The following is a 15670-nucleotide window of genomic DNA, read 5'->3' on the forward strand; positions in this document are numbered from 1 at the left end:
TAACACGGAATTAAAAAAAAAGACCTTCAGGGAGATAGTGGAGCTACCATGTAGCACTCGAGGAAAGCGCGAAGGATTTCCTACTTACGTACTGGACCACTCCCGCCCTCCAACCAACTCTATTACGCAACCCTTATTTTCATGTCCATATGATGCCAGTGGCGATTATAGCTGAGATTTCGCCATGCATGATGAACCATCTTGACAAGATACTTCCACAAGCCCCTTGAGAAAATCCCTAGCGTCACGAAGGTAGAGCTCTAGCGCTGAACTTACATTTTTTTCCACAAGTCACATTTACATTTACAAGGTACGTTTATTAGCTAATGACGTACTTCGTAGGACCTACAGCACACATGAGCGTGGAGATGATTGAGAGAGCCCCTGCATCAGAACTAGCACGCTATAGCCCTTGTACACCAAAACAGTGACTACGGTCTTTACTTATTTTAGCATGCAAGTAGTAGTGCCTTTCTGCAGGTTGCATGCACTTCCTATCCATGCTGGACATGATGAATCGTCATCCTGCATTTTAATAAAAATGCGGTAATAAAGTTCACGTGCCATAACAAGGGATCGAACTAAGGGCGGGGCTAGAGAGATCATAGTGCATCCTGTAATGATCAGTGCTGTAATGGAGACTACACTTTTTAATGGTCTGGCAATTATACCAGCTCGCATAATTTCTAAAAATCTCATTTCACGTCTTTCCAGTATCCTGCACATATGGTAACGGAATAAACATTCAATACAATTTAATAGACCAACGTCGATAAACAGAAAGGTGTATTCTTCTTGGGCTTGCACCTGAACGCGGTGAGGAACTTCTTGGATTGTTCGAGGAGGGTGTGTAGCCTAAAGAGAGAAAAGAAAACAAACTAAACCCATGTTCACAACACTGCATACTCTGCAAAATCCGTGTGATTCAACAACTTCTGGTGGACATTGTGACCAATCTGCACTTGTGACGTTCTCAAAGAGAACTTGGGGTACCGATTTCGCCTATACGATGCTACGTGAACTACCCCAAAAACGAGCCTTGTTGATATTTCGCCTCCACTTTAAGAAAAAAAGGTAGGATTTCCTACCCAAGCTAGTAGAATGACAGTACTTCTACCATTTCGGGCCAATCCAAGCGTGCCTTCTCCTTCGCGGCGGTGTCCCTTTCCCTTGCTGTCTGTCACATTTGCTTTAAGGAAAAAAAAAAAAGAAAGGGTAGGATTCTCTACCCAAGCTGGTAGAACGACAGTTCCTACTCTGCCGTTACACCCAAAAGGTAAAATTGGTTTGAGTAGAAATGTGATTGCAATATAGCTCTACCGAGATGGGTAGAAAATTCTACCTTCTTTTCTTAGAGTGTAGGCTTCAGTCTTCTCGTGCATCCGTTAGCGCCGTTAACCCGAAGATCTATTCCTTGGAGGAGATTCCCGTTGCACTTTTACGTATGAGTGTGTATGGGAACCTTTTCAGAACTGGAACATTTCTTTTAAGCTGTCCGTGTGTGTTTTGCTTTTATCCTACCCTGATTGCCCTTTCTTACCCTTTTGAGACACCCCCTAGTGTTTTAATGTATAATTCTCTCTCTCACTCACTGATTGACTCTACAGAGTAACATAACAAGCAACGTCCCTATGCTGTACTCGGACTACAGACCAGCTCCGGTGGCGCAGCGGTAACGCGTGCGCTTGGAGACTGGGAGGTCCGCGGTTCGAATCCGCGGGCCGGCTGTGCCGTCTGGGGTTTTTCCTGGGTTTCCCTCAGATGTGTAATAGGCGTATGCCGGCACAGTTCCCCTGAAGTCGGCCCATGGACGCAGCTATTCCACTTCACCCTTTCCTCTCCTCCTCTCCACCACCTTTCCCTTCCCGAGAAACATGCCGCCTAATCAGGCAGGCAGACCTCTCGGGTTCCTCCCAACGACACTCCTCCTCCTCCCCCTCGGACTACACTGTCATGTAAAGCAGCACACCATGTTTTGCTTCCGCCGGGCATCCTCAGTGATTCTGCGGTTTCCCTGTTGTTGCAGAAGCTCTGAAAAAAAAGTTTGTGTTAGCTCCTTTGACTTCTCTGTTTCAAACGGAACACACAAATACTTGCCATGCTGTATAAAACGAAGAATAGTTTATCCTTTTTTATGTAGAAGCTGCTCGTCAGGTGTAGTACTTTGGTTTTGTCACCCGATCCGGACGAAGGAATTCTGGACAACGGGACGTCATAGGCCTGAATGAGAGTTAACGAGCTCTTAATCTGTAGGACTGCAAGAAATACCATGGCCATGCCAATTTATAAGAGCAGCGGACTACAAAAAAGAGGAAAGAGAGAGATAGAGGCACCTCAATACCCACGGGTCAAGACTGCACGTCATTCGCGCAGGTGCCTTTTTTACTACCATGGAACAGTGCTGTTACCATAGAACGGTTCTGCCACGAAATAACCTAGCCACAATCCCTTGAGCCACACCTAGACCTAGTGCACCGAGCATTCATTCGTATATTTTTAAAAATTTCCATGGGTCGTGCAATCGCTAATTTATCGTATCCCTGCCTCAATTTTCGCCGACTTGAGCAATACGATTTGTTACCGGTATTTTAAATCATTGTAACCTGCACAGTTCGAAATTCCCGCCCGAGGTCACGTATGCGCTTTGCGCCCGGCTGCGGAGAATGGGAGAATGTGTGGGAGGGAACGCTCGCACATGAACCACCCTGGGACCGCAACGCGGAAACGTCACGTGATATGACGAGGGGATTCTCCTGCTTGCTGTCCCCCGTGCGAGTCCGCTATACCGGCTATGACGACAAAATGTGTGTAACTCTGGAAATACGCCGGTTTCCAGCAAAAAGGTTTGCAGAAGAGTTGTTTGTTATTTCACTTACGCTAGGAATAAGTAATAAATACTAATAATTTGTGGAATGAAAGACAAATGCTTACTATTTGAAGGATGGACATCAAGAAAACGCCGATGGTTGACTTTAGAAGAAGGCCGTTCTGAAATGAGTGAATCGTTAAACAACCGTACTTGTACAAGTACGCGGTACCCTACGTTGACGTGTGTGCCTTTCTGAAACAATGTTGCAATGCAGCTCAGAGATTTCTCCCATTGTGTTGGCTCTTCGGAACCGGGTTCCTTCTTGTATAGTTCCACAGCTGGAGACAGCAGTGAGAAATATCTGATCAAGTCGCGTAGATGAAGTATAAGAGTGTCATGTGTATTAAGAGAAAGTTGCAAGAAACGTGACGAGCATAATTCATGGTACCAGTCTCAGCTGGTGCATGCAAACCATTTGAAGACGGAGCAGAACAACGCTGCTTTTTTTTTTTTTTTCTCTCGCAAGAAGCATTACTCATAATCAGAATGCAATTCTCCTCGAGAGAGCTGCTTCTACGAGCCATCTGTTCTCTATCGCGATCTGCTGCAGCAACCTTCCTATTATCATAAATGTATATCCCCCCTATTATCATTACTGTTATGCCGTCGTAGACCTAGAGGGGAACATGGAGACGTAGGCAACGCGAACGAGCGCACGCGCTCTTGATAATCCCGATGGGGCTGAACGAGTGTATCCTATATTGGACATATATAAAGCTCCGCCCTTTTAAGATAAAACAAAACTGGCACACTCCCCCCTTTTAGTCTGAAACATAGTCATTGTACCGCGCTGGACGTTTTCTAACCCGATGTGGTCGCTGTGGACGAGCATCTTCGGATGTCGTCGAATCAGCTTGATGTGCTGAAGGACTCCTAGTGGTTGCTGTTGTGGTTTGAGGGAGAGGTGGCGGCGGAAGTGGAATGCTGTGGGCTGCAGTCATGTGTTCGGGGGTTCCGTCGTTGACTTGATGTCTTCTGATGTGGTCAACGTGCCGCCGATATGTCTCGCCATCTGTTAAACGGACAATATAGGACCTAGGTTCAACACGACGCACTATGGCAGCTTGTAGCCAATGTGGTTTTTACGAGGAAGTTTCATATCATTACTTTCTCATTGATGCTGAAAGCCTTTCTGTTGTCGAGAGACAATTCCTTGTCCACGTAAAACCTAATTGGATGCGTGGCATGGAGGGCAGAGCGTAGTTCCCGACCGAACATAAGTTGAGCTGGTGGTGATGTCGTAGTCGCGTGTGGTGTTGTGTGCTGCCGAGAAAGAAAAGTCTCGAGAGACGACATGTAATGCTACCGTGCGTCAACTGGCTGAGCGCTTTGTCTCTGCCACCATTCTCTCGGCCTGACCATTCGTGGCTGGATCGAAAGGAGCCGACGCGATGTGACGAATGCTGTTTCTTTGGTAGAAGTGAACCACCTCTTTGGAGGTAAATGTTGCAGCATTGTCAGAGACGAGGACACGTGGAATACCAAAGGTTGCGAATATAGGCCGCAAGTTTTCGATCAATGCTGTTGACGTTACGGAAGACATCCGCCGAACTTCCAGCCATTTTGTATAGGAATCAACGACAATTTGGTAGTAACATCCGTTGAGTGGACCCGCAAAGTCGACGTGAATAGTGTTCCATGGCTCCCGACTCTGTTGCCAAATAGGTGACGGCGTGGCTTTCGGCATTCTGGAGTTTAACTCGCATTGCTTGCAGCTATTCGCAATTAGTTCAATTTCGTTATCCATGTTGGGCCACCACATGTGGCTGCGTGCACATCTCTTCATGTCCGTTATCCCAACTTGGTTGGCGTGAAGCAGCTGTAACGCTGTTGAGCGAGCTCTAAGGGGTTTACGACCCTGAAACCCCCTAAGACACATCCTTTATGTGTCGAGAGTTGTTCGCTCTTGTTCCTGTATGGAGTAAGTTCTGGCTGTGACCAGTCGACGTCATCCTGTGACTGTAACGCTGCGAAGAGTACGCTAAGTGCAGGATCTGCCTTTGTGAATTCGCTTATCTGTGCAGCGGTAAGAGGTAGAGCAGTGAGAGCTTCTATCATGAGAATGTCACCCGGTGGCTCAGCTTCGTCAGAAACACTTGGTAGTGGTAGACGACTGAGTGCGTCTGCATTGGCGTGCTTGGCACCTGGCGATACTGAAGATCGTAGTCGTAAGCACCTAGTGTAATGCACCATCGTAACATTCTTGGAGAAAGAATGGATGGAATAAATAGGCTTTGACCTGCGAAAATTCCGAGGAGGGGTTATGGTCGGTGAAAATTGTGACTTTCCTTGCAGGAGTGTAACGATGAAAATGCATTACTCCAAAAACTACTGCTAGTCCTTCCTTGTCCAGTTGTGAATAATTACGTTCACTACTTCCCAAAGTACGTGATGCGTATGCAATTCGAGCCTCCTGTCCGTTGTCATCAGGTTGGGTTAAGACTGCTCCGATGCCGTAAGGAGAAGCATCACACGACAGGTGAAGTGGACGGTCTTCGTGGAAGTGTGCTAGCGCTGGACTACTCATTAAACGCTGTTTCAAGACAATGAATGCTTGTTCGTGACTGTGTTCCCACTTCCAGTCAGCACCTTTGTCTAGTAAGCGATACAAGGACTCCGCAATAGTTGCTCGGTCTTTGATAAATATGTCGTAAAATGAGACCACTCCCAAGAAAGACCAACTCTGGAACAGGTGCGTTCTTGATGGCCTCAATTTTTTTAGCTGTAGGATGTATTCCTGACGCTGATACGTTGCAACCGAGGAATTCAGTCTCGCTTACACCAAAAAGGCATTTGCAATCCTTCTTTATGAAGCCTTGCGAGTACTTCCTGTAAGCGTTCGAGGTGCTCTTGCTGATCCTTCCCGGATATTAGGATATCGTCCAGATAGACATTCACACCAGCAAGACCAGCCAAGAGAGCCAGCCATAAAACGTTGGAAAAGAGTTGGCGCTACGGAGACGCCAAAAGGCAATTTCTTTACCCTGTAGAGACATTCGACAGTGTTGAGACCTCGAGGGGAACATGGAGACGTAGGCAATGCGAACATAGTTTATGCCTTGGGAACAGAAAAGAGAAGAACATCGAACGAGCGCAATGCGCTCTTGATAATTCCGATGGGGCTGAACGAGTGTATCCTATATTGGACATATATAACAATTACTGCGGCACGAAATTCTACACAAACATCTTATATTCATATAACGATAAGTGCTTGTAACCGTGTATTCACACGAGCAACATTCCCCGCAGAAGCGGAAGACGCGAAAAACGTCATAGCTTTCTGAGCGCGAGCACTCAACGTTCAGTGTTCACGTACACTGCTAACCGTGGGGAATATCCTGCGACACAGCCACAAGATATCCCGTAGCAGACTACAGGAAAGACGCTGACGGTGTCGTCTGCTAAGTGCGCGGTACGCCACTCCGGATATTCCGCACCGTGTGAATGCTCAACATAACACGGGACGGAACTTCGTCTCTGTGAACAGAGTTTTCGCTTCTTCTTCCACTAGAATCTTCCGTGAGGATGTCGCTCGTGTGAACACACAGTAACGACCGAGCGGGAAGGAACTTACCTTTTCTAAGGTACTGTGACACGATAGGCTCCACAATCGTCTTGCCATAGGTGCCCACGTACATGAAGCTAAAGATTGATAGATACGGACTATTAAACAAAATTACATCGGCAATTCAAAGCTCAACATGGTATTAGAACACACCAAAGCTGGCGGTAGGCACCCTTGGTCAAAGGGTTCACTGTAAGAAATGAACTCCTTTTATGAACGCAGTAACTTTATCAAAAGAGATCGTGCCTATAGACAGGTATCACATTATATGAGAATTTCTATATAAACGTAATTCAAGTTCAATGCGAGTAACATAATTCAATGCGAGTAAGCAAAACACAAAACGAAAAACTGATCTTCCATGGTGCGTGCAGTGTAGCTTAATTGGTGTTATTTATATAAACGCTACCCATGATGATGGACGGGTGCGCACAGTATGCGAGCCTATGAAATATAGCGCGGCCCATCGCTATCGCCAGCAAGATATACCATTACGCGGACGACTCCCGGCAGACTTGTTTTGGCTATGCTCGTCTGAACGTGGGCTCTCAACCACAGGTCAGACAACGGATTTGCGTGTTCTGCCTAGCATATTTGACACCAACTTAGCGGCATCTGGGATAGTAACATAGCGGCATATTGCGAAAAGAGAATTCTCGGTCAAACTCTGTGACCGAGCCTTTTTTTCGAGATGAAATCTACAAAGTTGTCCCAATAAGACCATCTGGTCTCCATCCATCCATCCAATCCATCCATCTAATAGATCGTCCGCAAAAATTCGTGAAGGAACGGGTGACATCACCGGAACTGCCCTTATCTTGGATTGCATTTTCTGTTTTCTTTCAATTTTTTTCTAGAACGCAAGAGGCGATAGTGGGCTCTTTCACCCTCTCACATCTGGGGTGAAGGGAAGACGCTTCTCCGAAGACACGCAATGAACAAAATAAAGAGAAAAAGGTGTTCCATCACGAATTTTTTGCGGAAGATCTATCGAACGGATTTTTGTTCCGTAAAAGACCACCGTATCATGTGACCGTACGGACCAAATGTTCTCATTGGGACAACTTCGTAGCTTTTATAATTAAAAAGGTAATTATGGAAAGTTAATTAGGACATTGCCTTAGGAATTTGCTGGTGCCCTCTTAATAAGTGCCCTTCAGCATATGCTATGTTGCAATCGCCTATATCTCGAAAAAAGCGATATATATATATTAAAAGAAATGTTCGCATTTAGCTGGGACACCCTGTATATATGGTACATGACGTATAATAGGGGATACAGAGCAATGCAAACTGTATGAGACGTCGCGCTTCAATTTTTGCGTGGTGTTTTGCACAATACAACTCGTGTAACTTACCTCTCGTCACCGATGAATTCTTGTCTAGCCAGGGACAGTGGTACATCTGCGACGAGCGTCTCTGGTTACTGCCAACTCTGACCACAAAGAGTGTCTCAATAAGAAATTCACGAGCCTTACATAGTGTGTTAGAGCCATACACGTAGAGGGCTTCCGCGTCAAAAGTGGTGTCTCTCCATCTAAAAGAGAGTGAGATGTTGAAAAGACGTTCCACTATACCGCTCCAGGAGCACAATTTAATCCTCTTACCCTGGTTCCTTAGCTAGGAGCTTCAAGTCCAAGTTAGCGAGCATTGCTTTGGAAAGCAGAAACTGCTTGTATTTCGACCTCCCTGATAGATTGGGAATCTACGAGGTAAGCGATTGAATGTGTAGTATGAACCAAGCGTTGAACCATTTCGTCAATACTTATAAGAAAGTGAGATAGAGAAACCTGAAAAAACACTATGTTCCGGCTAACGTGTCAGAGAATGACAAGCGACTGCGCGTTTTGTTCTGGGTTGGACGTGTATGGCTTAACTACATTTTACAACCATCTGGAACGAGAAAAATGATTTTGCTTGATAGTTCTCATTGGCCTTTACTCTAATTCATATTTGTTCTTCTAGGTACCACTATACCTCACCTGTCCTGTGTCACTTTTATGATCTCGCGTCCCCAGGATAGCTATAGGGACTCGCTATAATATAACATACATATTCGGCGTTGTCGGGGTCGTAACATCTTTGCTCTTTTTCCACTGACTCTCTTGAAAAGTATTTCTTCAATAGGATCTTTCCGAGTAGCTTCGGCATTCGGCACAGCCACCGCGTATACACAGTGGGGGAGATAAAATGGCATAAACGCAGGCGAGCTGGTGGAGGGAAAATCTAACTCTGAGCCATATTCGGCATGTGAAATGTTATCCGATCGGTACTACGAGCATCAAATCGGCTACTTTTGATTCTTTGTGATTCTTACGTATTTATAATACTCCGCGCAGCTTGCTTCGTCCGTGCAAGTGTTAGCTGCAGGATGAGTGGACACCGTCGTGTTCTGCAGCTGAAACAAGGATTCAGTTATTTTGACGGCGTTGAATAAATAACGCTAACAACGACACGGAATAAACGTTCTCAGGCAAACGTTTCTCCTGGCGGGATGAACGATGCCGTTACCTTGACAACAACACAAAAGGAACATGGTTTGTCCCTTGTGTCGTTCGTGACTGGTCGGCCTGTCAGTAGGCCTCCTCAAACGATTTTTCCAATCAACGCGCAAGAACAATGACAGGAGGAGGGAAAGAAGGACGATGCAAATTACAGCTTCGGTTGCGAGTAGTACCCCTGTCACGCGGGCAGTTTTTAATGCTTGTTGAAACAAATTGCCATTGAACGTACGCGTAGCGCCACCAAGTGTCTAACGTGTCAACCTGTCAGGGGGCATTGGCACGAATGCTCTTTGAGAAGTTGGCACGTTACACGCTAGGTGGCGCTACGTGCATGTTCCGGTTTAGTGGCCGTTGGTTTCAATGATCGTTGAAAACCACCCGCGTGACAGGGGTATAAATCTCGAAAACGCAGCAGATGGGCCCTGTTCCTTTTGTGTTGGTGTCAAAGTAACGGCACCTTTCGTTCCGCAATAAGAACTTTTTCCTCTTTAAGTGTTAACTTGTACGTGAAGGATAAATTTGCCATACTTTAGCTGAAATGAGCTTGCTGATGGGTGACGAGGTGATCCTGAAGAACTCGAGAATTGCTCGAAAGTACATTGATTTGGTATGCTTGTACAACTGAAACGTTAGTTAAACAGTTTTTCTATAATTACTTTATAATGACATTGGCGACGTCACTAACAAGCTGTTAATATACTGCTTCACTCATCCGTACCTGATCACTTGTCACTTGGAACGTGGACCTCAAAAGCATCCATGTGAAGTAAAACTTGAAAATATTGAACGTCGTTTCTGCGCATAAATTCTCCAGCTTTCCTCCATAACGAATAATTAAGATATCTTGTACGAAAGGCTCGTCTAAATTGTCGGCTACAGTCATGGGGAGGAAGTTAAAGATGCCCCAGTAGCCAAGCATATTCATTGCTTGCTCCCTGGAATGAATGATCCGGAGAAAAGGTTTAGTCAATTAAAACAAAAAAAAAAAAAAACAGTTCATTGAAAAATTAACGGTCGTCAGAAGCCCGTGATAACGGTCGTCATGTGTTGCGGGCAGTTCCTGCATGCTCAGCTGTATGAGGTATAGCAATGATTTCTTCTGTGCGTATATTTCCACGTACCGAAGCAAAACAGTGATGAAAATGGAAGGTAGGTAGGTAGAAGGAGAATAGAAGAAGGAATGTCTCTCTCGTTCACGTGTATTGTAGTAGCAAAAACGCGGTCACGAATTGGAGCAGGATAGATACTTGAAAAACCAGTGCTGAGGTGCGCTACGTGCATTGTGGTAGCAGATTTCACTCTAAAACGCGGTGGACGCATGTTCGAACTCATTGCATTTCAATAAACCGGCAATCTATCACTAGGAATCCATTGGAGCCTGGGTTTGCACTCTTAAAAAAAAAAAAAAAGGCGGAGCAGTTACACCTTCTAGGAGATAATAGTTGTCCCATATGTTCTGCCTAAAAGGTTGCAAAGTTCTACCTGCAACCTGGTTGAAGTCTGCACAACCGATTAGCGCAAATCCCAAAACCAATTTTAGTTAGTTATCTTCGTCGTACACAATGTGGTTACCACATTTTCACACCCCTTTTTCAGAGAGTGTGCGAACGCGGTGAGCTTGGTGTTCGTTTTTTTGTTCCTCCATGTTCGCCCAAGCTCAGGCTTCATATTCAATAGGCCATTTGCAATAGTTCCTAGGAGCAGCGCGCGCGCCCTGGGAGGGCATGGCGGGAAATGCTGTGCGAAACCACAGCGACGGTGCGTACACCAGTACGGCGACGACGAGATCGGAGATGATAGCAAATCGTTGTCGTTTTGCGCAGCATTTCCCAGCACGTCCTGCCAGGGCGCGCACTGCTCCCCGAAACTTGTGTCCTATAGATTTCGTCCAGCTTGCCCGCTTCTCTTGCCATTTTATCAGTCATTAAAATATAGGAAAACAAAACAAACCACAGTCGCGCGGCTATGCTTACAATTCTGCATGGCGGAAAACCTTCATCAGATGCTCAACATACGCCTTAGAGTAGAAGATGTGAGTGGAGGGAGAAAGGAAGTCGTCGAATATGTCCTTCAAAATTACTCTGAGGAATTCTTCCCAGTCCCACTGCAAACGATAGTTTTAGAAGAAGAAAAAATTAATATCGTTATAGAAGGAAACGTCCCTGACTGCCAGGGAGATACTAAAGTTACCACTTCACTCTCCGGCATATCCTTTATACTTCGAACGGCAGTGCTGGAACAGTTTCCAAACAACGTCGCATTATCCTTCGCCTGCAACAAAAGTGATCGAAGGGGTTAGAAAGGCGGACATTATGTCTCACCATGAGCTAAGTAATATAAATATATGTGGCAGGAGCATTTGACCCCAAACAACTCTACTGAGAGACTGTGAGATCGTTTGCTCCAAGTCGTTGTACTGATTGGCTGCACTTCCAAAGTTATTCGTATTTTGCAGTGAGGGCTTGCAGGAGGAGAAAACTATAGTCAGTGTCAACATAAGTCATACACTTGGCAACGCCCACACACAAGAATGGCTCCGCGCGCGACATGACGTTTACTCTGTGGTGGTCACGCGGGAACGGTGATGATAGCCAACAGGACAGCCAAAACATTTTGCAGGAATGTAAAGTGAGGCATGGAGATTTCAGTACCATAACTTCGGTGGGATTCTGAAGACACGAGATTTAGACCGTAGTGGCACTTGAAAAGCGGACCACGCGTCCACACTGCGGTAGTTCATAGTTTCTCCGCAGCGCGCCGACACCACCCAATCTCAGAGCGGATACTCCTGTTTATTGTGTTGATACTTTATGCGGAAACGCGTTTCTCTGCAGTCGCAAGAGAACAGTCGCATATTTCAGGAGGAAGCGAAGAGTCATTTCTACAGGGCGTGCACGCGACCAGCAAGGATAATAGCGCGGCGCCTGCAACCATCCCAGTCGTTATCTAATGCTATATTGCACGATATCTTCAGGAATGGACGTTTTTCACATTCGTGTCGTATCCGAGCGGCTCTCTAGCGAACCACTTTCGGCGCGCCAAACAAACCCATGTAGCAAAGGTCCGAAACCGGTATTGGAGTGGGACCGACGAGTTCGCGCCGCTCGCGCGGTGTCCTCGCTGCTCCCCACTTCTGTCGTCCGGTCGTCCCAATCCAGCGCCATCTATGAACACGGAGACAACCTTGTCCGGCGCACCCAATGTCATCGGCGGCGCATGCGCATACGCATACACAGTTGTGAAAAAGGTCGGTCAGAACGCTGACTTACCTGTGTTATTTTCCCTTCAAACTCCAACGCTAAGCGTACGGCTTTATTCCAAGCCCTACGATTCGGCACTTCGCTATTGTCTGTTGGCATTGTTCTCTTCAAGTATGCAATGAAATTCTCCTCTTTGAAGTGGTACTTGTCCATTTCAAATACATCTCTCAACATCCGCGGTTCGGCGAGCTGTAAGAGTAACGCGTTGGTCTTTCGAAACTGGTTTCTTTTTATCGATGGAAATCTGACCTTGATATATCGTTGGTTGTCTTTCACCTCCATCGATAACGTTACCAGTGGGAATGTGTAGAGCAACTGCCCAAGCTTCCCAGCAACGTAAGATATTCTAGGCAGTCCCGCCACCGATTTCACGGGCCATTCTCGGAGGCCGAGCTCTTTCAGGATGTACTGCACTGCATCGGAGTACTCAGATTCCTGGGTAGCGGCTGAGCAGATTGAAAGTCATATACTAAATCTTTCTTTCTACAGGGTGGTCCACCAACCATGATAGAAATTCATAGTAAAAAACGTAGGCCCCGGAGAGACATGCGGTCAAGGGATTTTTTTTCTGCCAATAACTTTTGCCACATATTGGTAACATTTTGTTTCATTTCAATTGACGGAAAGTTAATTTCTTGAATTGAACTCCGAAATTTTCTAAGGCAGCCTAACGCTTTCTTTGCGGAAATTGGTTCCCCGTGGTCATTTTACTCAGTATAGCACATAATCCCACTCGTAATGCAATGGCAATTTGCCGAAATAAATTCGCCGAAAATCCGTGGAAATGAGCCCTTGGCTCCGCCTCTGTTTTGACGGCTTGTAGTTTGAGCACAAAGCTGTGAAGAAAGGAGGTTACACTGACACGCCACACGAGGGGGGAAAGGGTTACAAGCCTTACCCACGGAACAAACACGGGCGGTGAGTGCGGGAATCAGAGCTATCTTATCAAACATGAGGTCATCCGACGGCTTGTAACCCTTTCCCCCCTCGTGTGGCGTGCCAATGTAACTTCCTTTCTTCGCAGCTTTGTGCACAAACTACGAACCGTAAAAAAACAAAACAAAAAAAAAAAACAGGCGGAGCCAAGGGCTCATTTCCACGGATTTTCAGGGAATTTATTTCGGCAATTGCCATTGCATTAAGAGTGGGATTATGCTATATTGAGTAAAATTACAATGGGGAACCCATTTCCGCAAAGAAAACGTTAGGTTGCCTTGGGAAATTTTGGAGTTCAATTTAAGAAATTAACTTTCCGTCAATTGAAATGACATAAAAATGTTACCAATATGTGGCAAAAGTTATTGGCAGAAGAAAAAAAAATCCCTTGACCGCATGTCTGTCCGGGGCCTACATTTTTTACTATGAATTTCTATGATGGTTGGTGGACCACCCTGTAATGTACTCACCGAGAGGAAACACCTGTCATAAGAGGAACACATGTCGTGAGCCTTACCTGCGGTTTTGCAGGACATGAAGTAGGAGTAAAGCTTCGTGTGGAAGGATACTTTCGATTCTTTGATGCCTGTCAAGTGTAAATATAGACGCTGATAACCTACAAAAGCACCCGTTGGTACATGACAGGAGGCGTGATGACGAAGGAACAAGAGGACAGAACACGGTGAACGCTGACATTACTCTAGATTTTTTGTACGACGAGTCCGATCATTAGTGACGTCAATGAATTAAAACAGCCGTCCATGAATTACCACTGCGTGTTGTATGTGAGCCTGTCGCTACATGTGCTACATAGGAGCCCGAGGTACCTTCCAGAAAGGTCAGCATGTTTTCCCAGAGGGCCGTTCGCGCCTCGGCCTTCAGTGGCTGCGGCTTAGCTTGACAGCTGAAGTCGTAGAAATCACGGCATGGATCCTTCTCGAACGTTAACAGATCGTGAATCGCTTGACCTGGAAGGAAGAACGCTATTACGATGCCTCTTTAAGCGATTCTTCGCGCAAGTAGGACAAAAAAGAACGTTAAACCAAATTACGTCACATTTTTTTATTGTGACGGCAAATGCATTCACGTCCGCCATGTGCAAATAATGAAGCTACGCTCTCCTTTCACCAGCGCGTAGTTTGATTGGACGATTTCTTGTCACAGCACAGAAGTGAATTCAGAAAAACGCAGTTGGCTCATCAAACACGGTATGACACAGGAGCAGGAGCAGATTATCGCTCCCGCGGTCGTTTTGCCCGCTGCTTCAAATAGCGCTTCCATTATCATCGTATTATGTGAAACGCTCAACGTCCTCGGCTGAACTTTTTCTGCTCTTACTTTGTGAAAAACAGAACACCGAGTTGCATAAGTACATGGTAGAGTTGTCGCGCAGATTTGCTCGATGGATGTTCATTTCCTGGTCTCTGAGGAGCATGTCGGACTGGTACGAAGCTGAAAACGTGCAGTGAGGGCTTACAACGCAGTAATGATGGCGCAAAGAGTAGTGGTAGTAGTGGTAGCAGAAGCCGCTTACTTTTTATGCGAATTAGCTTGATCGTGAGTGGCATAATAAGCAGAAGCAGAACAGTAGCTACAAGCACGATCATGAAGTAATATTCAATGCCACTTTTCTCGTTGTCCCGGAAATAGGTGCTGCAAGAAAGTTTGTTTCAATCTTCGGAATGTATATCTCAGTCCTGTATAATCGTTAAGGATAAGGCTTCCCAAAGTCGACGCGCATGTAGCAATTCGTACGATATGTTCTATTAGTGACGTGATCGTCAGCTGACAAGCTACGTCCTTGTTAGCGAAAGACCGCTGTATAGATCGTTCCAAAAATGGAATTGTGACGACTAAGGCTACACTACGTACTTATCGCTGTCTTCCATGCTCTGCTCTTCTTGTAAAGACTCCGCACCGTGAACTCGGGAGATCCACACAAGAGTGTGTTCGTAACCAGAGCGAACATGTAGTTACGTGCAAAACACGAGCCAAATTTACTGCGTGCACTTTTCGTCGTCATTCATATTTCTACTGTATCCGTATTCGTTCTGAAACGCTATCATTATGCGGTTATCTAAGACAGGGGTTATCAACCATTGCTATGGCATACCAAAGCCCGACGAAGTAAAACAAAAAAGTCATGATGTTTATTTAATTAGCGAGCGCGTGCAAATAAGAAACTGAGCGGCCAGTTTGTGGCCGGCGCATCAAGCATGCAGACCAAAAAAAAAAAAGAAGTTTCCCGATAGGTGGCACCGTTTTGGAAATATTCAGCTGGGGGATTTTCGTGAAACACCCTGTATATTTCCCCTTTTATTTCCTTTCATTAAATCAGCTGTAAGGTCGGCGTCGTGGTATGTGTCTCTCTCTACCCTTGTGCTGTTCTTGCGCCGCAATACGTTTCAATTTCACTCAGAAAGAGTTAGATTTCACGCAGAAAGAGGGTGTAGACTGCGTTATGGGTCAGTGGCGGTAATACAACAGACTTACAAATCAGCCTCATGCAGTGGAATGGAATTGGTGGTGATAG

At 45.8% G+C, this 15670-nt stretch overlaps 2 protein-coding genes across 6 annotated transcripts in view; one reads left to right on the forward strand and one right to left on the reverse strand.

Moving 5' to 3' along the window:
- Nucleotides 1-15670, forward strand: part of LOC135400854 (uncharacterized) — a 148013-nt gene that overhangs the window by 21682 nt on the left and 110661 nt on the right. The window lies entirely within an intron of this gene.
- On the reverse strand, nt 739-15146 carry LOC135400846 (uncharacterized). 5 transcript variants are annotated; one of them, XM_064632782.1, is made up of 21 exons: nt 15010-15098; nt 14672-14790; nt 14476-14589; nt 13965-14105; nt 13655-13723; nt 12451-12647; nt 12211-12390; nt 11132-11212; nt 10915-11045; nt 9660-9876; nt 9470-9562; nt 8755-8835; nt 8045-8142; nt 7916-7974; nt 7796-7841; nt 6447-6514; nt 3044-3147; nt 2932-2988; nt 2098-2220; nt 1970-2031; nt 739-855 (listed from the first exon to the last, which is right to left on the reverse strand). In XM_064632782.1, the coding sequence occupies exons 1-21, from the start codon at nt 15024-15026 to the stop codon at nt 756-758; spliced, it is 2157 nt and encodes a 718-aa protein (XP_064488852.1). In that variant the 5' UTR covers nt 15027-15098; the 3' UTR covers nt 739-755. The 5 variants fall into 5 exon arrangements, 4 of the variants coding, with proteins under 4 accessions (XP_064488852.1, XP_064488850.1, XP_064488853.1 ...); XM_064632780.1 differs by having other exon boundaries at nt 13655-13753; XM_064632783.1 differs by lacking the exons at nt 14476-14589; nt 14672-14790 and having other exon boundaries at nt 13655-13753; nt 15010-15146.

The sequence above is a fragment of the Ornithodoros turicata genome, chromosome 7, assembly GCF_037126465.1.
Source record: "Ornithodoros turicata isolate Travis chromosome 7, ASM3712646v1, whole genome shotgun sequence".
Taxonomy (NCBI): Eukaryota; Metazoa; Arthropoda; class Arachnida; order Ixodida; family Argasidae; genus Ornithodoros; species Ornithodoros turicata.